The sequence below is a fragment of the Coloeus monedula genome, assembly GCF_965178545.1.
Source record: "Coloeus monedula genome assembly, chromosome: 1".
Taxonomy (NCBI): domain Eukaryota; kingdom Metazoa; phylum Chordata; class Aves; order Passeriformes; family Corvidae; genus Coloeus; species Coloeus monedula.
Window position 1 is genome coordinate 151,603,437 of NC_138781.1, and position 23,118 is coordinate 151,626,554.

General features: G+C 44.7%; 1 protein-coding gene across 2 annotated transcripts in view; it reads right to left on the reverse strand.

Annotated features, from left to right (window-relative positions):
* Positions 1-22,425, reverse strand: part of KCNQ3 (potassium voltage-gated channel subfamily Q member 3) — a gene marked incomplete at both ends in the record, with an annotated part of 195,440 nt that extends 173,015 nt beyond the window's left edge. For both annotated transcript variants that reach the window (XM_082300710.1, XM_082300709.1), the window contains one exon: positions 22,097-22,425. In XM_082300710.1, coding sequence (XP_082156836.1) covers positions 22,097-22,425 — 329 coding nt within the window. The remainder of the gene's footprint in view (positions 1-22,096) is intronic.
* Between the last annotated feature and the right edge of the window lie 693 nt (positions 22,426-23,118).

Genomic DNA, 23,118 nt, shown 5'->3' on the forward strand with positions numbered 1-23,118 from the left:
CCCTCACTCGCATGACACAGCAAACCCACAGATTCCTTGCACCTCTACACATTGCAGGTACCCCAAGAAGTCTGCAGGAGGGGTCTAGAAATCTTCCCTGAGCTGGCCAAATTTCATGAAGGACATGGACACGAACAAGGAGAACCCAGAGTGGAACCATGTGCTCCAAAGGGCTGTGATCTCACGGGGACAGGGCTGACTACAGCAGGCCTCCTCTCTGCTGCTTATCACCTGCTGTGAAGAGATGCTTCACAAAACCATAATTAACATTTAAACCAGCAGCTAGAGTTTAGACCTCCCTAGAAAAGATGCCCAAACCTGTTTTCATGAAAATATTTTTATTGCTTTAAAGGTTTTATTCAAATGCCAACAGACCAATTACACTTGATTGTTTCCAGCATCTACCTGCCTTGGTTATCACTCAGCTCACAACAGAGAAAGATGTGTCCTCCATTACAGGCTCTCCTCTCCTTCTCTGGAAGCACATTTTTACTCACTACCGTTCCCCAGGTAGTCCAGAAAAGTTGGAATATCAATCTCTTTTGCTAACAGTATACTACCTTACAATGAATTTAGGTGCTCATATATCAAAGGATTAGTGCTGTCTAAAACAACAAGGAAAGCTCCCTCCCAAACAAAACCTTCATGTCCAAAACCACATTGTATCCAGAAAAAACAAATCAATTTATAGAAAATGTTCTCTTTGGAAAAGCACTGACAACTTAAAACAGAAAATAAAAATTCGGGGTAGAACGTTCTTTGCACTGGAGACTTGGATTATCTAAGGTGGAAAGAGGTAACAAGCCCTAACCACTCCCATAACCACCCACTCAGCTCCTCCTGCCATGGCAACAACGCCATTAAATTCACTGTCCTGACACACAGCAGAGGCTCAAAAGGAAGCTCTTCCCTGGGTCCATTGGAGGCCTGGGGCTGCAGGCACAGGAGCCACAGTGACAGACTCCAAGGATGTGGCACCTCTGAGGGGGACCAGCTCCCTGCTTTGGCTCAGCCATCGCACCTCCCTCCCCTGCACAGCCAGAGAGGCATCTGGGAGGTGACTGTAATGAAGAAATATGAACTGCTACAACTTGGAAACACTTCTCCATTTGATCTGTGAAGGGCTGAGTCTGTGCCTTTCAGGTCTGTGAGTTTACAGGAGTGTCCCTTTTTCTATCAGTGACAGTGCATTACACACCTGGAGGTAAGTTTGCTAGTTACTGTTCTTTGAGAGATACCAGCATTGTTCTATAATCCCAGAAACTTCTACCTGCAGCATATTTAGAGTAGTGGAAGATAATGGCTGCTTTAATGACATTGACTTAAAACACAAAAATGGAGAAAAAAACCCCAGACTTTTCTTGTTTATAATATGTGTGTTATCCAGCCACATTGTTCAATATCAATAAAGTCATTTGTAAAATCAATGGTGACATTTAAAATGGTTACACTTCCAAGTTAAAGCCCTATGTAGACACAGTGAGCAGCTTCTTCTGGTACCTCTTCAGTTCTCCAACTCAGAATTGTAGCATAAAAGCTGTCTGTACCTTGGAAATCTTTTGGGGTTTCTTGGAGGAAGCTGTTTGGGTTTTTAATTGCTGATTACTATGAGAAATGATGGAAATCTGAAAGATATTTTATCCATCTCATTTTTAATGTTTTTCAATTGTCTCCAGAATAAGCTCATTCCTCCACAACCAGCAATTTTCTAGCCAGAGATTTAAATAAATCAGTGAGCAGTGGTGTGCCATAGAGGCATTTCTAAAATTAGTTGCACACTTGTAATTCTGATTTCCCACCTCTGCTCTTCCCTGGAGAATTCAGGCTACAGAGCCAAAGGACACAAAACTGAATTATAAAGATAGGCAGAATGTCTTACAGCTTTGCCAGAAACATATTTTTGGCATTTATGTACTACAGGCCTCTCTGCAGCCAGTTTATCTTTTAGTTCACTTCATCTTCACCAGAATATTCAGCCAAGTTCCAGCTCAGTTTATGCTACATGGAAATCACACTGTTTCTCTGAGAGCCTCCAGCACACTATTCAGAGCTGCTCACCCATTTTTCTTTCCGTTCCTGTTGTCAGGGATAACCTCCAATGTATTTTCAGATGAGACAAGGATCCTTCTGGAAACTTCTTCAGCAGCTGAATTGAGAGAGCTACTGGGGCTTATAGCTGCTTTCCTGAGACACAACAAACACCTTCCTGCAGAAAGTGCCCATTTGTTCGCTACTGAAGGAAGCTCTTTGGACTCTGCAAATTTCATCCAGAATCTGAAGAGCTGACATGGAGCAGAGGAGCTCCACTAGGAGCACCCACCATGTTTTTCATATCACAGTACATTGTCCTTAGGAAGGCTTTATCGCTGAGGGCTGGGCTTTGGCCCTGGTGCCAGAGCACAGCCTGAGCACTACAAGACCACCTTGACAGAGCAACGTAGCCGTGAGTCATGGTTCCTCCTGTGCTTTCCCTTGCCTCCTGCTGGGGATAGCAGTTTCTCACAGATCTGTGCCAGCCCTTATTGATTGTGTGTCAGGTCTTCATTGCACTCGCCCCAAATCTATTGGTTGTTCTGGCATAAGCTGGAAGAAGCAAAGATGCATGAAGCTGCCTCACTGACTTTTCTAGTAGCTTTTCTTCATATAAGCTGTTCCTGTAGTATATATAACATTATTAAGAGTTAGTACTGAGGGCAAACTGTGAGTATTGTCAATGCTTCTTGTTTCGCCTCTCTTCTTCTGGGTCCACTTGTAAATGCCCCTATTACACTAAAATTGTAAGGTCTTTGAACAAAGACCAGTTTGTTATTTGCATTTTGATGAGATCACAGACTCTAACTAGGTTCTTGCTGCTGCTGCCACACAAACATTTTATTTAAAGTCCTACTTCCCATGAACAGGCCTTCCATTTTCTTTGCTTTCTCCTCCTTCCCTAATAAATGAAAAATTAGTAAAGTTCAGCCATTGACTCTCCCAGCTGCAGTTATGAGTTTCATCTCACTGTAACAAGTTCTGAGCATTGAATGACAAAACCTCATTTCCCTTTCCAGCCTTTCCATCCCATCTCTCCTCACAGCTGCTTTTCTCCCCAGTTAAACCAGGCACCTTGCAACAAAAACCACTTGTTGAGACGATGCAGACTGGGAGAGCTGGACAGGCCAGTAGCATGCAGTGCCTGTGCCAATTCTGCCCTCACTCCCTGCTTGCAGCAGCACCACATACAGGATCCAGAGACATGAGAACAGGCTTTGCTTTCCAGAGTTGCCAGAAACAAAGCCAACCTCAGCCCGTCTGCATAAATCAACAACAAAAACAACATATATGAGCACTTGCCAGCTAAAGGATCACAACCTACCTCGAGGTTTGTGCGTCAGATTTAGCCCATATATCTCCAAAATCCAGCAGCAGCTGCCATGAAATGCTACTGCTCAACAGCTCATAGTGGCCCAGAAAAGGAAGAAAACCTCAGTGTTACATGATTCTCTATTTTTGATTGCCTCCCTAAATCCTCTGCATTTCCATCAGAGATGGGCCACTGCAGGAAGGCAGAAACGAGACAGACCACAGGTGGGGGCAGAGGATGCACATAGGCTGCATTTTTAAGCTCTCTAGTCCTCCAGTGTCAGCAGGCCAGGGAAGACGAGAAGGAACCACAGAGTTCAGCTGAAGTGAATCAAACAAATCCATCTAATCTACCAGGAGCTTGCATAAGGATCTGAGTGAGATGTGGCTGAAAAACATGGTTTGAGAATAAAATGGATGGGACCTCCAGAAACACAAACCAAACCAGCCCCAGCAAAGAGGAGTACTGGACACTGATATCCCACCCCATCACAGGCTGTGTACGAGCAGCCAGCTGTATACAAGTATAGCTGGTGGACTGACCATGTGTGACACACCAGCCATAGACCAATATATGTTCTTGAATTAATGCCATCAAATTTTTACTCCACTCTCCAGCACTATGAGCAGAACAGTCCCCAGGCCCCAAAATCAGTAACTCCTTCATACCTGGTGAGCTGAGTTGATATAAAAGAAGCTGAATTAGCCCTGAAATACAACAGCCTTTAGTTGGTTTGTCTCCTCTCCCTGGGAGTGAGAATAGCACAATTGACAACAGTTTGTGTGTCCACAACTTGCACTCCCCCTGAGCCCTACCTGGGCTTGGAGTTCACCCTCTCAGGAACAGTGACAAAGCAGAGGATTTGTCATTTAATGAAGGATGTCATTTAATCTGTGGCATAAGTGAAGACACTTTCAGTTAAGATGTCAGCCTTGAAGATGGCTTTTGAACATCATTAAGGCCAGTTAGAGGGGACAGTCTCTCAAGTTGAACCTGACCTTTAATTCCCAATGTCTTCCCTAAACAACCATGAAGGGCTTAATCCCCAGTAATCAAAGAACATCAATCAATATTGAACCATTGGTGGTTCTGGAGTGGCACTATTGTCTTTTCCACCAGTGATACCATCTTCTCCTATTTACTGGCCCACTTTTTTCACACTCTCCTTTTCACTCTCTGCCCCTTGAGCAAGGAAGGAGCAGTCTGTGGGAACTGGAAAATCCAGCACTATGCTCCTTCCCATCTTCTCTTGCGAGAGGTTTGTCTCTGTGCCATACATGCAAAACACAAATAATAATACTGGAGCACTGAGACTACTGATTATTACAGTAAGCACAACTGCTTCCTTGTTAAATTATACTTTGCCCAGCTGGAAATCATGGATTTTTCTGTGTCTCGTTATGTACGAATTTGGCCCCAGCTTGGGGCAAGGATCCTCTTTGTTCTGTCTGGGCTGTGCAGAGCCCAAGGGATGGCTGGGCAGGATGCATCTCTCTGAGGAGGGGAGTGTGTCCATGCCTCATCAGCTTCTCAAAAGAAGGCTGGAGGTTTTATGGAAGCACTGTGGTGGGACCTAGAAGCGCTGGAGGAAGTCTGGGATACTCTGGGAGTACAAGGATGCACAGCCCAAAGGGCTTTCATCTCTGCCTGTCCTGGAAGGTGCTTCTGTAGTACATATAAATACACTACAAATAATTTCTGGGTTAGTAAAAAAGCATTTGCTACATCCAAACAGGGATAGGGGCTGCAGTGACTGTGTGGTACTACACTATTTCATGCACACATTCATAGGTATGTCAGATGTAACCTTTGCCATCATACTCACCTCCTATTCATTTTATCACAACTGCGCACTGGTAATAATGACATTATCGCCACTAAAAATTATTTGGGGGCTTAAAAAGGGTGCCGTGACATGAAGATTTATCTCCAACTAAAACCCTGATTTTATGCTAGATTTGCTGACTCAGAGAAAGGCCAGTGACTTTCCTCTGCCTCATCTTAAAAAAACCCCAAAAAACCAAAAAAACACCAACTTGCAGGGAACATCCTGTAAATTATACAAAACCAATAACAGAGAATTACAAAAGGTCTTGCACTTTGATACCATGTCACAGGGTACAGCATTTTATGAGATACAGAAGTAAAGAAATTGAAACTTATTGAAGAGAAGTGCTGTCAGGTCAGGAGAACAGAGAGACCAGCTAAAATCATCGCCTGATTTTGTGCTTCTCCCTGTCCTAGGGAACAGGACAAAACCCAGGTTTGAGAACACAGTTTAGGTTTGAGAATGAAGTAGTGGAGTCACCATCCCTGAAAATATTCAAAAAACACACAGACGTGGCACTTCATGATATGGTTTATTGGGCCTGCTGGTATTCAGTCAAAGGCTGGACTTGATGATCTTGATGGTCTTTTCCAACCTTAATGGCTCTGATTCTAAGCTATTCCTCTATTCTCTTACATTTAACATGCCTGAAAAATGCTGCTTCTTTGGTCTCTCTCTTTATTCTTTAGATTTTCTTCAGGTTTTGCAGCTGTTCTATGAGCATGTAGGGGAGAGAAAGAGGTTCACTGTGCCAGGAAAGCCCCAGATTGCCACAAAGCACACTATTCTAGGATTTCAGCTCTGAGGGCTCTGCTCTGTACTGGAATAACAAAAGAAGCTTCAATCTCCTGCTCTTTAGGTGTCAGGATGTAACTCACAGTTCTGTGCTGCCAGGAGGTGACAACCATGACATCTACAAAGACAATGGATATACCTCAGAAATCACAGTCCCCTGGCTCTCTGCAGCGCAGGAATAGTTCAAGCAACAAACAGCTGCTTTCCACCACTCCCTAGGCAAGACTCCTCACTACTGACCAGGTCTTGGGCTGTTCTCAGCCCACCCAGAGCACACTAGGTCTCCCTGTAGACCACCAACAACATCACGTTTCACACTGTAGACACTTTGCAATCAGAGGAAGATAGGCAACTTGCCTGAAACAGGCACCAAAGCACCAGGAGGGCAATTAAGTCGTTTTCTCCATACAAGCAGCACCGCCACTAAGCACTTCTAAAACATTCACCTACAAGAGTAATCTTAATTCCCCTCCTCCTTCTCTTCTATGTCTCACAATGAGATTATTCCTCTTTCCTCTCCTTTTTGCAACTCTGTTTCCAACATCTCCCTTTCTTCCTTCTCCAGCTCAGCTGCTGTTTTGTCACCATCACTGGAACTGCTTTCAAAGCTGCTGGCTTCTTCCCTGAGCTATTGCTGTCTTACCTCACTCTAAAAAACATGGGCTTTATTTCTTATTTTTCCTCTCCCTTCTCTTTTTTTTTTTTTTAACCAAGTGGGCTGAAAATCATTCTTTTTTCCCTCTGGACAAGGCAGACATCAGACAGGTCCATCTGTTCTCCTTACAGGATCAGTGGCAAAGAGACTGCATGGACACCTAAAAATTACATCCCACTCTTCAACGGAGCTGACAGCTGAAGAAATGACCATATTGCAATTGCTTTTTTAAATAACTGAAGAGATACAGCTAGGTGTTTGTGTTCTGAATAGGATAACATTGACTTGGAGGCATTTCCAAGAGGAAAAAAAACAAAACCAAAACACCACATTCTGGCAATCATTATTTGGCCATCAGTGTAGGGACTACATTGACCAGAAAGACCAGCAACAATTTCTGAGCCCAGTCCTGCAAACCTGTTAAATGAGATTTACGTTCTGAATGCATGTGGAGCCCAGGGGACATCAGCAGAGATCACCACAAGATGAGCCTAAAAGGCATCACAAGAAGATTTAGGTACAAGACTGAATCAGAACTCAGCCCTGCAGAAATTTGGTGATCTTGGTTCATGCATTTACATGCTTTGAGAAGGGTATTTCACACTTTAGACTGTACGAGATTTTAGCATTTGGCATAGTCATCCCAAGGCCAAAAAGGATGGCTCTGCTCTATCCTCATGTCCAGAGTACTTCACAAAGTTATTATCCCCACAAGGCCTTCAACAATGTGATTCGGATAAAATTCCCCCCAGTGTTTGTAATGTATATTTCTACATCTAAGCCATGTATTGCTTAGCTCCTGTTACAGTCAAGGAATATCTCTTCATTTGGCACAATCGCTGGTAATCCAGGTATGAGAAATCACTGCCTCATTTACTTCAGGATGAGCTCAAGATCAAAAATGGTCCTGTAGCAGTGGTTTATACCAGCATCTGAGGAGATTGAAATTACACATTTAGACATAGAGCAGACATCTACATTTAGTTTTAAGCATCCCAGCACAATTACTGTAACTGCGACTACTTCTGTTATGTTACATTATGATGTTAACAATACAGTTAAGATACAAGTAAATCCCTTTTTCCTGAGTTATTTCATTGCTCATTTGCTTATCTGTTGCTAAAGTTAAAGACAAAAAACAAAAAAACAAGAAAACCACAACTCCCAAACCCAACACATTCCTGGCTATAACTTGAAGTCCTGCTTAATCAACAGCCAAGAATATACAAAATTATTGATTTAGCCCATATTATGCAGCTAAGCTACAGCCTACAGCTGTCTTCTAGAAAATTCTCCAAGTTTGGTTTAAAAATGACAAGTGGAAAATTGATAATTTCTTGCACTAATTCTTCCAGCAGATACCTGATCTGCTATTAGACCTTATGTATAGCCTGAAGTTATCTTGCATCATCTTCCAATCGTGCTATATCATCATTTTTGCAATTGAAAAGCCCTCTAGTAAAACAGAAACTCCATCTTCATAGCCTGGAACAAACAGTGATGGAGATCTCAGATTAATGCTAATAAACACATTATCTACTTTAAGTTGCTGGGGAATTAACTTGCAGTAGAGTAAGTGAAAACAAGCATTGCCAACAAAGACAGATTTCCATCTGCTTGAAATCTCTTTTCTTCACTCATCCTAATGGTGTTTTCTTTAGAATTACTGTTTCCAGAAAACTATAAGGTATTACTCTATAACAGCAGATTTTCCCTATAGTGTCCAACAAAATGTTGCTTTGGAGGTGATTGTGTCCTTCTTTGATCTCTGGGAGCAATGTTCTTTCTATTCACATTTGCTGGAGAATGTGGCGCCTCAGGAATTCCGCCCTGGCTATGTGCTCAACTGCTACAGAAAGCTGCTGTCCAGTTATTGTCACACCAAGAGCTCCCATTTCTAATTTCTTGGTTATCAACACTGGCAGCAAATGGAGCTGCAAATCAGGATACGGTATTATCATCTTAACTCTGGGACCAACAGCTGCAGATGTGATTCAGGCTGTGCATGAAGTAACATGCAGGTCATGGACTATGCTGTACTCCTAAGCCACTTCCTCCTTCCACTGGGACCAGGGACAGATATTAGTTCCATTTGTATCCTTTCTGAAAAGAGAAATGGGTGTCCACCTCCACTTCTTATTCCCTCTTTCTTGAGAGAACAGCTGAGTCACCACAAGGAAGCTGCTACCTCCCCAGGTCATCAATAAATCACTCTTTCCCAATACCATCACCACCCCTGGGTAAAGAGTGATCAGGAACTGTGACTCACAAGTGTGTGGGCCTGAATCTCAACAGATCTACAGGCTTCTCCTACAAGGATTTGTTTGTGTAGGGACTCAAAAAGCCTTGCCCAAGAGTCACAGGTGGCCCAGTGGAGGACCTTAGCCCTGGATGCCATATTGCCTGGCACCAGGAAGCTGTGCAACCAAAAAGGAAATACTAATGTTGTTGGAGTGCTAGGTGATTCAGACATAATTCTTGCACCTAAACTACCTTGTTCCATATGGATAAAGTAATTCTTGATGAGTCCTTGCTCTGAGGGAATTAGAGGCACAGTTTTAATCCTGACATAGGTGAACTCAGTGTCAAAATCCAGTAAGTTAAAAAAAAAGGGTAAAAAAAGACCAAAAAGTAAATACAGCTGTGTATGAGTAAGAGACAACTTGTCATGCCATCTCGATCAACCTGCTATCAGAACTTAGGTCAAGGGATTTTAACTCAAACTGATCTCTGCTGTCCTAGTCACATCAAGTAGGAAAGGCTGAGGGATCACACATGAAGCAGAGCTGGACGATCCAATGATTAGTACTTTTCTTCAGTAGTGAGGTGATGGATGCCATCAAGGGAAAGAGGGAAGATGGGATTGAGCGAGGGACAGGGAGAAAGAGATGGGAAAGTTAGAAGTAGTTGTGGAGTTGAGACTGAATGATTCTTCTGAATGATGAAGAATTGGTGGAAATAGCAAATTACACCACCTGTTAAAAAAAAAAAGTCACTGGGAAAGGTTTCCTATCTTCAGTGAACTCTACTGATTAATGAAAACTATACCTAGCATTTCCTAGAGTCAGTACTCCAAACACAGATAACACTGGTTTGAGTTAGCCTAGAGACACACAACTTCCTTTGTAGCTAAATATGAACATTGTTTCCTCTACACTGGGCTGACCTGCCCAGCATCTCTCTCTAGATGCTACACCTCACTTCTGTCCATGCACACTTAGGATTGAATGGAGTAGAGAGGAAGAAAACTCTCCATGACTCTGGGCCTAGAAGTCTCTACATTATGTGTAACACAGTAAATAACATATTCTGTGAAGAGCAACCAAATGTATTGCTCCCCACAATATAATGGAGTTCAAATCTTGGAGGTGCACAAAACTCAACTGGCTCAACTCAACAGCCCCAAGCAACCTGATTTGAGATTGAAGTTAACCTTGCTCTGTCAACTGGACTGAAGACCTCTAAAACCATCCAAATTAAATGGTTTTATGTTTGCAGTTGTCAACTCCCTTCTACAGCCCCAATATCAGACATAACCTACGCCAAGAAATGTGCAGAAATACAGCCCTTCACTTTCATAACTTCCCCAGCTTATCTGCACTGGGTTTGTTACCCAATTAACTGGATTCATGAGGGAGGAAAAAAATCCTCTCTGGTCTTTGAGGAGCAGGGAGGGAAGGAAAGCCTCCACAATTGTATAAATCAGCTCTTAACATGAAGGAAACAGGCCATGACCACTGGTTTGAACACTCGCAGTTCTGGGATAAGTTGGTGCTCGCTTGTTATTTTGCCTGGGGATCTCCATCTCTCCTATTTACCCCACTCCTCAAGCTGTCTTACCCTCCTGAGAGGACAAGTGTGTTGTCACAGCAAGTACCTCACCAGAGGTGCAGGGCCTTGATCCTGGCTTCTGGTACTAGCAGAATATCCATAAAAGTAAAAAAAAAATTGTATTGGGTCCAGAACAAGCTTGTGGTGCGTCAGCCAAATCCAGTTGTTCTTCTGACTGTAATAGATTTACTCTACATTTGCACTGACATGACTAAAAGAGGTTTCTGGCTCAGTATTTCTGCAAAAACAAGCAAAACACAAACTAGCAGCTGTTAAAGGAATACACCACCACCCAAATACACTTCTTTATGTCAGGGCATTTGCATGCATCCAGATTTCCTACAGTTTTCCGATGATTTTCAGCATTAGGTACAATTATGCTGGTTTCATGCTCCAGCTGGTGTATGAAAGTGAGCACACCCTTGAAAATACTGAGTGGTGCTTACATCTCTGCAAAGTCCCCAGTTTTATACAGAAAGCTGTAGCACTCAAAAAACTGTCCGGGCCCATGAATGACCCTCATGATCACCCTCATTCACACCAGGTCATTCAAATTGACCTTCTACACTTGTTACAGGCTTTAAAAGGACAATGTTCAAGCCACCCTCAAAGTGTTTTCTGATCCCTAAAAGGCGCCTAGAAAACAGTCTTGATGTTTATTGATCTTGGGAGGTAATTTGGAGTGATGGAGTCAAGAGGAGCAATGCAAATGGACAGAAATTCAGGAACAGGAAGAAGCAGGACTGATGCTGGCAAACTCCCAGCACAGTAGCTCCTGTGCCAGTGTAAATACAAAAGACAAAGGGAAAACAGAGTCAATCACAGCCTTAGATTTGAAGCTCAGTACAACAGGTAGTTATGTCTGGTTTGAATGTGACCTCAAAATCAATTGCAATTATAATCACAAATCAAAAGCAAATTTATGGGAGGGCTCAGGGAGATAAAGCCCAAGGCAAAACAGAGAACAAAAGGACGATGGAAAGCTAAACTCAATAATCCCACCTAGAGAAAGATCTTAAAGCTAGTGAATTGTTATTTTCTTTGGCATAGTATCAGAGATGACTGTAGGCTAGTCATGGCCTGGGATACTAAGCAGTCACATATATAAAGCTCTTGAGGAAAGAGAATTAAAATTGAGCCTTATATTAATAAAAGCCTATGTGATAATAAGAATAATTTTCCTGTTGCCTTTAGAGGTATAACTCATCTGTCTGAATGTGGCTTTTACTGCAGACATTTACCAGAGCTCAGCTCCTGCTATCGTGAAGGTAGAGTTGCTCAGTGGAGCTGCAGCTGTGATTTATCTCCATGTAAAGCAGATCCTCACATCTGGTTGGATGAATTCCACCCTAAAGTCTATTGATAGCATTGACTAAATCTCCACTGACTATAAAGAAAAGCTAAATACCTACTGCACACAACAAACCGTACATGAACATATTTACATTTAGCTGTCCTAATGTGGCTTTGATCTTTGCCCCTCAGGTCAGGTAGAAAGTTTCCCATTCCTCAGGTGTTTTCAGTGCAAATACCTAAATTTAAATTAGTTCCATGAAGTCTCCTTTGTAGTCAGTGAAATGTTTCAGGCGCTGCAAGAGGTCTTTCTTAAAATTGTCTTTAGAATGAGATTAATTGCCCTCCAGAAAGTTCCATTTCCTGTGTTTCTTCAGCAGCTGTAAAAGAATTCCAGACAGCTACCTAATGTGCTAGATGGATGGAACCCATTGTGGAAAGACTGACACTCAAGCCCTGAGGAAGAGCAAGGAAATGCAGTTTGTGGAAGTAATTTAAGACTGAAGAGAGTAGTGTATTTGACACTGTACTATGTGATAGCACCATATTCTGAGAGCAGGAACTGTCATGAGCCGTCCTCTGCCAAATCCCACCTCTGCACCCAGGACATTACAAGGTAATGGAGCAACATCTACAACGAGTGAGACACAATCAGAATAAATAGCCAAATATCAGCAGCAACACAACTAGGAATATCTTCACATTTTACACCAGAAGTTCAGTAATGAATGATCAGTGGGCTCTTCCTCCTGGATTTGTATCACAAAAATGTATTTTTTTGTTAAAATGCCAAGATGTGGGGGTGAAGCGTTGAAACCTCCATGGGAGTTTGATCAGCACAAGCAGTGTTGAAACATAAAAGGCAAAAGCCATGGCAAAGTCCCATAAACAGGAAGGAGAAAAGAGGTAGAATGTAAAATGTGTTATTGAACACACACCTAGGGTGAAACATGTATTAATTCAGTGGGGTAGGATTTCATGGGCTTTTGTCTAAGTAAAATGTCTTATCCCAGGGCTAATGTTTTTAAACTAAGAGAGTCAATTTAGATTAAATATAAGGAAGAATATTTTTACAATAAGGGTGACAAAACACTGGCACAGACTGCCCAGAGAGGTAGTGGATGTCCCATCCCCAGAAATGTTCAAGGCCATGTTGGATGGGGCTCTGAGCAACCTGCTGAAACTGACGGTGTACCTGCCCACAGCAGCAGGGTTGGACCAGACCTTTAAAGCTCACCTCCAACTCAAATTATTCTAAAATTCCATCCCAAAAAGTGGCTTTTTGCATAGACCCAGGAGGATATCCTCAAAGTGGTAAGATCTCACATACAAGAATTATGTCTGTTCTAGAAGCCCAAAGATGCTCATCCTGTCTTTCTGTGCCTGAGGCCAGCTGACATGACCAGTGTCCACATCACTGACCTCACTTGCCTCCTGAGCAGGGAGCCCCACTCAGACTCCTACTGGGAGTGATCCCAGGTCTGTGGCAGCACTTGATCTGTGCTCAGTCACTCTGTCACCTCACAACAAAACCACCATTCAGCAGTGTTGTGCTGTCAGGAAGCGTGTGTCACTGCTTGGGAACATCCCTGGCACACTTTTGACAATTAGCCAAGACATGGTTAATGACTGCTCTGGGCACAAGCAAAGCTGCTGTCATAGCTGCAGAGCAAGGCTGGTCCTGGGCCATGGCCCTGTGCATCAGGTGCCAGGGCACAGACAGTGTCTGAGGTGTGATCAGGGAGCCTCAGCTGTGTGCACTGAAATTCTCCCAGCACATCTCAGAGGAGCAGCAGTGTTAGCAAAGGTAGAAGAGCAAATTCCAGTTCGTGTAATTACCTTCCTAAACTAATTCCCCTGCAATTTCAATCAGCTGCTCTTGACATTCCCTCCTCAGGGTGTAATCCCTCCTCATAAACACTCTGAGCCTGCATGGAGAGGTGTGAGGGGAGCAAAGATAAGCAAAGCTGAGGCTGCACTGCTGAGAACTGGTGGGCAGCTCCCCACCGGGCACTTTGGTGATTTCACTATCAGTCCCTCAACAGCTGCACTTGCTTCTCCTCCATCCCCACTGAAAGCAGAAAATTTTACACTCTGAATTTACAGTCAGTGGGGAATGTCCTGTAAAGAGTCTTCTGGTTTAGGATTAATGTCTCTGTCCTTGACCTAAAGTTAGGTATAGTCCAAATCTAATGGCTCCTCTAAAACATAGAAGAACTGGGACCTGGATGGATTGGGACATTTAATCTTTCAGCATTGCTTTATCTCTACTCTAGTGGTGGATGGCACCAGGAACAATTAATTATTTTGTTGTATGAGATATGCACCATGCCAAAAGCATGAAAAAATCTGAGACGGGAAGGTAACAATTAAATGCACATCACAGAACTAAATAGATAAACAGCCTGAAGCTCAGGTTTGAACAAAAAGAAATGGGGGAATATTTGCAGTTTTGACAGAGGTGCAATATTTCATAAAATCTTTTGTTTAGTATTAATTCAGATGACTGGGAGAAACGGCATGACATTAAAAACTGGATTCAGAGCTATAAATAAAGCCCTAAAAAATGATATTGTATTAACCAGGAAGCAGGGAAATTGTTATTTAGTGAAATGCTGAATGGTGTTTGTTAGTTCTGGCCTAAGTGTTTCCTTAATGATCTAGAAAAAGAACTAAATTGAATATTAGCAAAATTATGAGGTACTAATCTAGAAGGTCATCAGAACACTAGTGAGGACAGAAGAAAGTAAATATAAAAAGCACTTGAGATTAAAAAAAATATCACTGGAGAGTCAACATGACAATCACAAACTAACATGTGTTGCCAAAGGAATGCAAAGCACGTTCATACAGCTCTCAGCCACAGCTCTGAAAACAGGGGGACAAGCAAGATCCAAGTATCCATAAAATGAAATAAAGCATGTAAAGTCAAAGGAAGTAAAAGACAACAGCAACTGAGAGAGCACGAGGATTCCTCGTCTGCAGCTGCCATACAATGGACCTGTACAGTTCCACCACCATGTACCAGCAACTCAGAAAAATTAAAGTGGGGAACACTTTGGCAAGATTAATCATGTGGGAGAGGGGAGTGAGAGCAAATGCCATCTCAAGAGACACCAGATGCTTCTCATGTCAGGGTCTCAGCATCTCTCCAGACTGAGATTTAACAGAGTTAGAGATATTAAATCTTCATTTCAGCATGGTTTGCACCACTAAGGTGGTATCCTGGTGGCTATAGCCAGAGGTGGTTGTTAAGCTATGGAAAGCCTGAAGATGTGTGGTAGATGCTGTGGAGAACTTGAGCTTAGAAGGATCTCACCAGGCCTGAGTAGAACAAGGAGCTGGTTGTGCAGAGGAAGGTGATGATACCTCATGCTGCTTTCCACCAAATACCAATCACTCTTCTGCTTTGGATTACCTCAGTGTCACCTTGGATAGGTTCCTCCTGACTTCAGTGGGACCTTTCACTTGCTCCAAGTGAAATACACTTTTATGCAATTTGTTCACTTAAGACTGGGGAAGGCAATTTATGTAGCCTGGAAGTTCTCCCAAATTGCCTTTTTCCAAGTAGGTTACCAAAACCTAAATATCCCGGGGCGTGTCACTCTCTCCACAGAAAATGCTAAGTTTCCCAGCCACCATCCTAAGACAGAAGGCAGCATACACTTAACAGCTCTAGTGGACCATATTCCCTGCAAAGCTATTAATATTTAAGTTATCCCATTTAATACAGTATCTGCCAAAAGCAATAGCAGATGCAGGGCTCCATTCCTTCTGTAAAGTTCCATGCACAAGAGAGTATGGCATTCTTAAATACAAAAAGGGAATATAATGTTATTAAATACAAGAATAAACATTATCATTTATTTATACTACGCAAGGCTGATCATGGTAGTACCCAGCCACCTGGCTATGTCTAAGGTCACCAGCCTTTTATGTTTGAAAATAACATATAAATTATCTTAATTCTCACTTGATCCATTTTGATCAGAAAGCTTCTTCCAGCTATTAAATCAAATTCCTCAAGTTCAGACCTTGTCCTTGAATATGCATGCCATTGTCTGACCTTCCACATGCATCTCAATGCCACAAAGGACTTTTTGACAGTCAAGGGATACGGAATTATGTTCTACATACATGCACAGGTTTGTATGTTGGGTAACCTAGAAATAAAAAGGATTGAATTGAGTGATATTTGAAGACAGGGAGCACCAAAAAAATACAGAAATATGCTGGGTGAGTAGATTCTGGGGTGGTCTTTGAGAGAAGTAGGAACAGCTGGGGTACCTTCATGTTCACCTGCACACACTCAAGCACACAGTGATTTATGATTGGTGTTATATGTATGTATTATTGTTTTAATCCAGCTTTTAAGACACAGTCTTTAGTTATTATTTTTTCCATTAAATTTGTGTGTTCCTACATTTTACAGCAAAATGAGCAAAACGGGCATAGAAAGTCTCTCCCTGCTCATTTTTGTACCATTTCTCTAATCTCCCTCTCAGATTAAAACAAGAAGTAAAGCTCAGGTATCCTCTTCACCCAGCAGCTGTCCCAGAAGTGCCCAGACCCTGCTGTGCCCCATCATGATCCACTGCTTGCTGCGAGGAGCAAACAGAGGCATGTGAAGAGGCTGAGAATGCTTTTATGAAGAGTGACACCTCTGCCCAGACTCCAGGCTGGAATACCGAGATAAGTCTAGTCCTGGGCTTTACCACTGACAGTGTCTCCAGAACTGCTGGGGTGGCGCTGAGATGCTGCTGCTCCTCTCACCAAGTCTCTCAAATAGAAGAAAAACCTGATTTTCTGGCTGCCGTGGTGGCTCTGCTATCACTGCTCGTCAAACTGATTAAATTTGGGGACTGTTCAGTTTTATAGACCTTACACCAGGGACTATGACTTCTATTTGAGGGGCTGTTCCTCGGCTGGGCTGACAGCACTAAAACACCAACTGCTGAGTGTTTGCTGGCACTGGCAGTGCTGCTGCCCACCCTCATGCCGTGCTCTCCCTGGGGCATCGCTGGGCACTGTGGATCCCGATGCCCATCCAGATGAGGCTGGCCTGAGCTGGGGACTGAACTTGCAGAAGGATGCTCAGGGACCTGCAGTCCCAGGAGGTTGGGGGACACTGAGGCACACCTTGTGTACCCTGCAGCCATGTGGTGTGCCTGCAGCTCCCATGAGCCATTGAGCAGGCATGAGCAGCACCAAAACTTGGTAAGTAGGCAGCGTAGTCATGGCAACATGGGATGCGGGGCAAACCAACCCAACCTGGGGCACCCACTGTGGAGTGGGTCTTGCTCTCAGCACCCAAGCCCAAGCACAGAGATTTGAGGCTATAGGTGAATACCTGTTCCCACCAAAGGACCTGGTCCATAATTTCAGAGGCTGTTTGGATGCTTAAGCAAGCACTGGGCACCTGTGAGCTGCTGAAGGGACTCCAGACCGACAGAGCAGGGGATCACAAGCCACTCATCACCCAGCCAGTGGCTTTCCCAGGCTGTGCTGCCCCTTCTCATTCCCCCCAGCAAATCCCAGCTTTCTTCTGTCACATCTGCTGATCCCAGCAGCTGAGCTACAGTCACATCCCCCCCGAACCACATGCAATCCCAGGGCGGCTCCGCAAGCCTCGATGGAGCTGCAAGAGCAGAGGTGTGTGGTAAGGTCTCCAATGACTAAGACTTCATTATTTTTTACAAAGTATACTGCAGAATATTTATCCATGCATTATGATGAATTAGCATAAATAATTAAAGCAGAACTCATATTGGCACGCACATAAGCAAAGGGCACTTGCTAATGGACCAGGCTCACTCTGCTGCTCTAGGGACTCACTTAGATACAAGTCCATGCCAAACAAGCCAAGAAAGGATTCATTTTCCCCTTCTTTTTACCCCAAACCTTCTCCCATCTCCCTCCAGATGGCTCACAGAGGCTGGGGCGTGAGCACATCTTATGGAGCATCTCCTGAAGGGCAAAGAGGAAAATAATGGAAAGTCTCCAAACCTTCAACCTGTTCCCCAAATCCCATGACACTCTTTTCTGCAAACAACCCACCTACAATCAGTCATGCAAGAGGTGCTTGCCGGTGCTTACCAGAAATGCTGCTGATTTGACGGATCGCATGACTCTGCCTCCTCTTTTTATTCCAGGTATTAAGCAGTACTGAAAGATTGTATGGCAAATGGAGAAGGGTTCCCCATGGCTTCCCCCTCTCACCAGCAGGTACATCGAGGTGACTACACCAGCAGAGTGCAGGTGATATTGCACACTTCCCCAAAAAGAGATATCTAATCCAAAACCTTTTCCTAGTCTTATTTTTCCATGAGAGTAAATGCTGCAGTTGTCTCAGAAGATGGTATGAAAATGAGAATATCTCCTAGTTACCTCTCCTTTATCCTCCTTTTTCTTTAAGTCAGGTTGAAAATTTTCCACAAATTGAAATTCCAAACGATCTGTATTATGTTACCTTTCTGGACTCTGTCCTTTGTCCACCAAATATTTTGTGCTTGCAACTAAAAATACACTGGAAAAATAAAGATCTTACTTATTTCAATTTTTCATTCTCCTCATTAATGCTTCTGTGCATAACTAAAGCATTTGGACGGTTTGTGGAGGTGGACAGGTCTCGAGTCTGTCTCCCTGGCCACAACACACATCCCACGAGGCACAGCTGCAGGGATTTCCTACAATATATTGCACTGGCTAACATAAAGGGAAATATAGAACATCATGGGAACATCAGTTGTACCTACAGCGACATGAGCTCAGAAAAGAAAAGGGATAGACTGTAGCCTGACCTGCAACCCCCAAGAGATATCTCCCAATGAAATATCTCAAAGGTTAAATCAGATTTATTTTATTTTATTTTATTTTATTTTATTTTATTTTATTTTATTTTATTCTGAAAGTGTTCAGCTAGAGTTTAGCTTTACAGAGGTGAAATTTTTCATGGGAAAAACAAATTTCTTTCACTGACTATGTCACTAAGACATTGACATATTGCCAAGAAGTCCACAAACCCTGGTGACCCATCAAAGGGGAATATCATGGGTGATAGGTAAATCTTTTGTCTAGTAGAGATACCAGAGAATAAATGCTTTCAGAGGGTGAAGGAAAGAGAGTCAGCTTCTTTAGGGACCAAATCCCCAAGGATAGGCTTGGACAAACTCACTTGTGCAGAGCAAAGAAGGAAGAATCACAAGGAATGTATCTCACGCCACTTTCTGCTAATCACTGCCAGTGAAAGCTGAACGCTAAAATTGCCATCAAGAATTAAAGGAACTACCCTTTCTCCTCTGCATCTCTGTCCCCAGGGCTTGGCAGGGCCTGATCCTGTTTATGAGTTCTCCTTGAATTACTTCAATAGACTGAATCATTTCAGAACACCCAACGCCAACTGAAGCAAGCGTTTACGAGAGGCAGAGCTCGAGCTGTATTTATGTGCACATTACAGCAGTGAGACACGCACAGGATCACGACCCCTTTGCAGCCATATGTGCATCGCTGTAGGATTTAACAAGATCCCATCTGCACCGCCCTTTCAAAAGTTGTGGCATCCAAAGCTTTTGCAAAGACCTTGTCAAAGTCCCTTCCTGCCCCTCACACAACACCCTCAGCATGTCTTGAAAAGTTGCAACCCTCTTCCATCGGCAGCTTCCTGCCTCCCAAACCCTGGGATATACACAATATCAGAGTGCTTTGCATCATCTCTTCATTAAACACCTCTGAATGCCTGGATTCATCACATCCAGCCATGCTGCAATCCCTTTTGGCCCTCAGCTGTTTATCCTCTGGTTATCTGTATATGAGAGAAAAAATTTTACTGGTTAATTTTGGGTACATGGCACTTACAGCAAAGTTACTCAGAAGATGAGACAAAGTGTAACATGCCATTAAGATAAGATAAATGGGACTTTCCTTGAAAATTAAAACAGGATCAAATTTGTAGATTTTATGGGAAGACTGGCAATCTCTCACTTTCCCAAGGAAAAGTGTAACCCATTCTAGTGTGAAAAGAAGCACTGGGAGATGCTGGGATGGAACTACACCATGTCACAGCAGCACCTCGAAATGACAGAGACTCCTTTAAAGAAGGAAAAAAGGTTAAAAGACAATTCATTTGAAAGCAAGAATAAAGACTTTGGGTAGCAACTTAGATGCTGCTTCCCCACAGCTTCTGCTCTTGAGCAGGTCTTCCTTCTCCAGCGGCAGGAACAAGCTCTGAAGCCTGTCAGCAAGATCTCAGCACACTCTTCCGTCACTCAGCAAATTCCTTTTGTAGGGTTGGATCCTACAGTGAGGTAAGACCCTACAGCTTCATCTGAGTTCAGAGGGAGCTGAGACTAAACAGAAAGACAGTGGGGCCAGCTTGGACAGATATATCCCCTGGATGTCCTGGGAGGGGATGGAGTGCCTGTGCTGGGCTGACAGACTTGGGCATTTTACTTCCTTTAAGCATAAGGACTTCTAGAAGTGTTTTGTTTTATTTTCATTAATACTGAATTTGGCATTGATGGTTTTCACAAGACTGCTACTGACTTTTGTGAGTCAGACTGACATTTCAGTTTTGCGGGACTGAGTAGTCATCAAAGAGACTCTGACCACACAGTGTCAGGTCCACTCCTAAGAAGGATCAAACCTTACAAACATCATTATTTTTTTCCATTCTGTGATCAATATTGCATAAGTATCTTAAGGTCAACCACACATCTAGAGAGCTAAAATGAATGTTCTAACTTGGAAATTCTTATACCACTGCAAATAATTGTGAATCTATCAGCTCACCTGAGCCTCTCCAGACACATCCACTGTTCTATTGCTTATATCCAGACACAAGCCTGGGCACAGATTTGACCCAGCTGCCACAGAGGGGTGCAAACTGCTCGCGATGCTCTGCTGTGTGCTAAAGCCTCACTGGTGTGTGTGGGTTGGCCAAGGCAGGATGAAAGGGGTGCCCCTCTGTCCAGATGTGACCCTCCCTAGCCAGAAGCAGCATTATGCAATACTGAACACAACTGAACAGCAAGCTCCAGACCAAAGAGCCTTCCCAGCACAACACACTTCAAGTGCTGTCACTCCCTGCCTGCTAGCACGAGTTTTCCTGTGGCAAAAAGAGGTGAAAGAACTGAAAAAGTGGCATGGCATTGAGTTTCCACATTTTCACAGAAATTAAGCTGGAAAACAAGACCTTTGTCCCAAGATGTACTTTATTCTATGAATAAACACTGAAAAGAGGGGAGCAGCAATGAATGAGTGGTACACAAGCAGCACTCCAGTAATGAACATTGCCTTTTAATTCTTGCTCAGGGCTAAATCACTGCAAACATCAATAAAAATGTGCCTGAATGTAAAATCACAGCCCTACGTTCAAGTTATTTATTTGCAGGTGCAAGGACTATGCCAATGATCAGGATTTCCTGAGATCCAGCTTCAGGCTCACAACCCATGTAGCCTAGAGAGCTTTGTTTGTCTTTGGCGAATAGACCAATTTCAGAAATCACTGCTTAAATCCTCTGTCACATAGAGCTCTGCACACCTTGTAGTGCCAAAGAAAAACAGTACCACCGTGATCACCGATAAACCCCTGGGTTTTCAAACACATTCGCAACACTAAAACACACATTTATTTTAATAGGACTCTGTCAGCTCCATTCTATACTGTTTGCAGAATGATCTTTTCGATACTCCTTATGTAAACTTAAGGCAACAGAATTTTTAGGAATGCAAACCAGTTGTCATTCTTTTGACTTGTCACCTTTGGGCCATAAAACGAGTTTATTTCCTCTCAGTTCACTTGTGGTCAGTGTAACTTTCTGGTTGACAGCGCTGCAATGCTCAGGTTTCATGCACTGCGGGGTGATGCTTATTGGACCGAAATCCGATGGTTTGCATTTGATACTTTCAACTACGGAGGGAATCGGTTCACTCGCGGTCTATAACAGCGAGTTAAACCTCACGCTTCAGGCTGAGATGAACTGGCCGCGTTCCCCTGAAGCACTTCGAGCCTTAAAACCCTCAGAGACTGGTCTTTCTGGCATCCTTTTTCCAATGCCTCAGACACACAGGCTCGGGAATGCCACTCCAAGGCAACGTGGAGGTACGGGCAAGACAGAAACACAGAGTTTAAAGCAGCTGCTCCTTTTGGAAAACCCGACGACATAAGAGAAATAAAGCCGCTCAGCAGCACACCCCGTATCAGACCCTCGCTCCACACACAGCCGGCGCCGGAGCGAGCCCCCGAGAGCCTTACACCGAGAATGATAAAGCAAAACGGTGGCCCCGGGCGCAGCCCCCCGGGGCAGCCCCGGACGCGCCCTCGGGAGCCCCGCTCCGCGCTCCGCGTACTCACACGAAGGCGTGATAGAGCAGCGCCCAGCCGCGGGGTCGTTCCAGGGCGTCGTAGATCAAAGTTTGGATGCGGCGGTACCTGGCGTGGTTCCGCTTCACCGGGCGGCTCAGGGGGGTCTTCGCCAGCAGCCCCAGTCCCGGCGGGCTCCGCTTGCCGCCCTCCTCCTTCCCGCCGCCCTCCAGCAGCAGCGTCCCGTCGCGGTCGCCGGTGCCGAGGGCCAGCGAGCCCTGCTCGGGGTCGCCGCCGGCCGCCGCTCGCCGCCCCGCTGCCGCCGCCGCCCCGCCGGCCGCGCTACCGCCCGCCGCGCCGCGCCGCGCCTTCAGCCCCATGGTCGCCGGCGGGCCCCGGAGGCGAGCTGCAGATCGGCGGCGGCAGCCCCGGGAGCCCCAGGGCCATGATCCGAGCTCCCCGCCCCTCCCCCCAAAATGACTTCTCTATATATTTATATATATATATTCATCGGTGTATGTATGTATGTATATATATATATATATGTGTATATATATATATATGGAGGGAGGGGGTAAGAAGCCGTGGGCAGGGGGAGGCGGTCACATCCCCGTCAGGTCACCCCCGCCGGCGGGCAGCGGGCGGGCAGGAGAGCGGCGCGCACCTGGGCCGGCGCGAGGGAGGGGAATCATCGCGGAGTTTATTTACCAGCCCGATGCCCGAGCCCCTTCCGCCCCCCAACCCCCCCCCCCCCGCCTCCTCTTCCTCCTCCTCCTCCCGGCTCCTGCCTCCCCCCAGCCCTCACGTTAGGGAGTGGCCCATTGTATGCAGCCAGCAAATAGCCGGGCGCCCGCCCCCCGCTCCCCCAGCCCCGGCTGTCGAGTCATCCACGGTGTGGGGGACACCGGCACCGGCCCCCCCGCCACGGCACTGTCCCCCCCTTGGCCCCCCACCCCCCGGCTGACAGCCCCCAGCAGCCGCCGCTGGGGCCGCCGGCGCCGAGCGGGGAGATCCCGGCAGCCGGCGGAAGGGGAGACCCCGCTCGACTCCCGGGGATCCCCCTGCAGCATCAC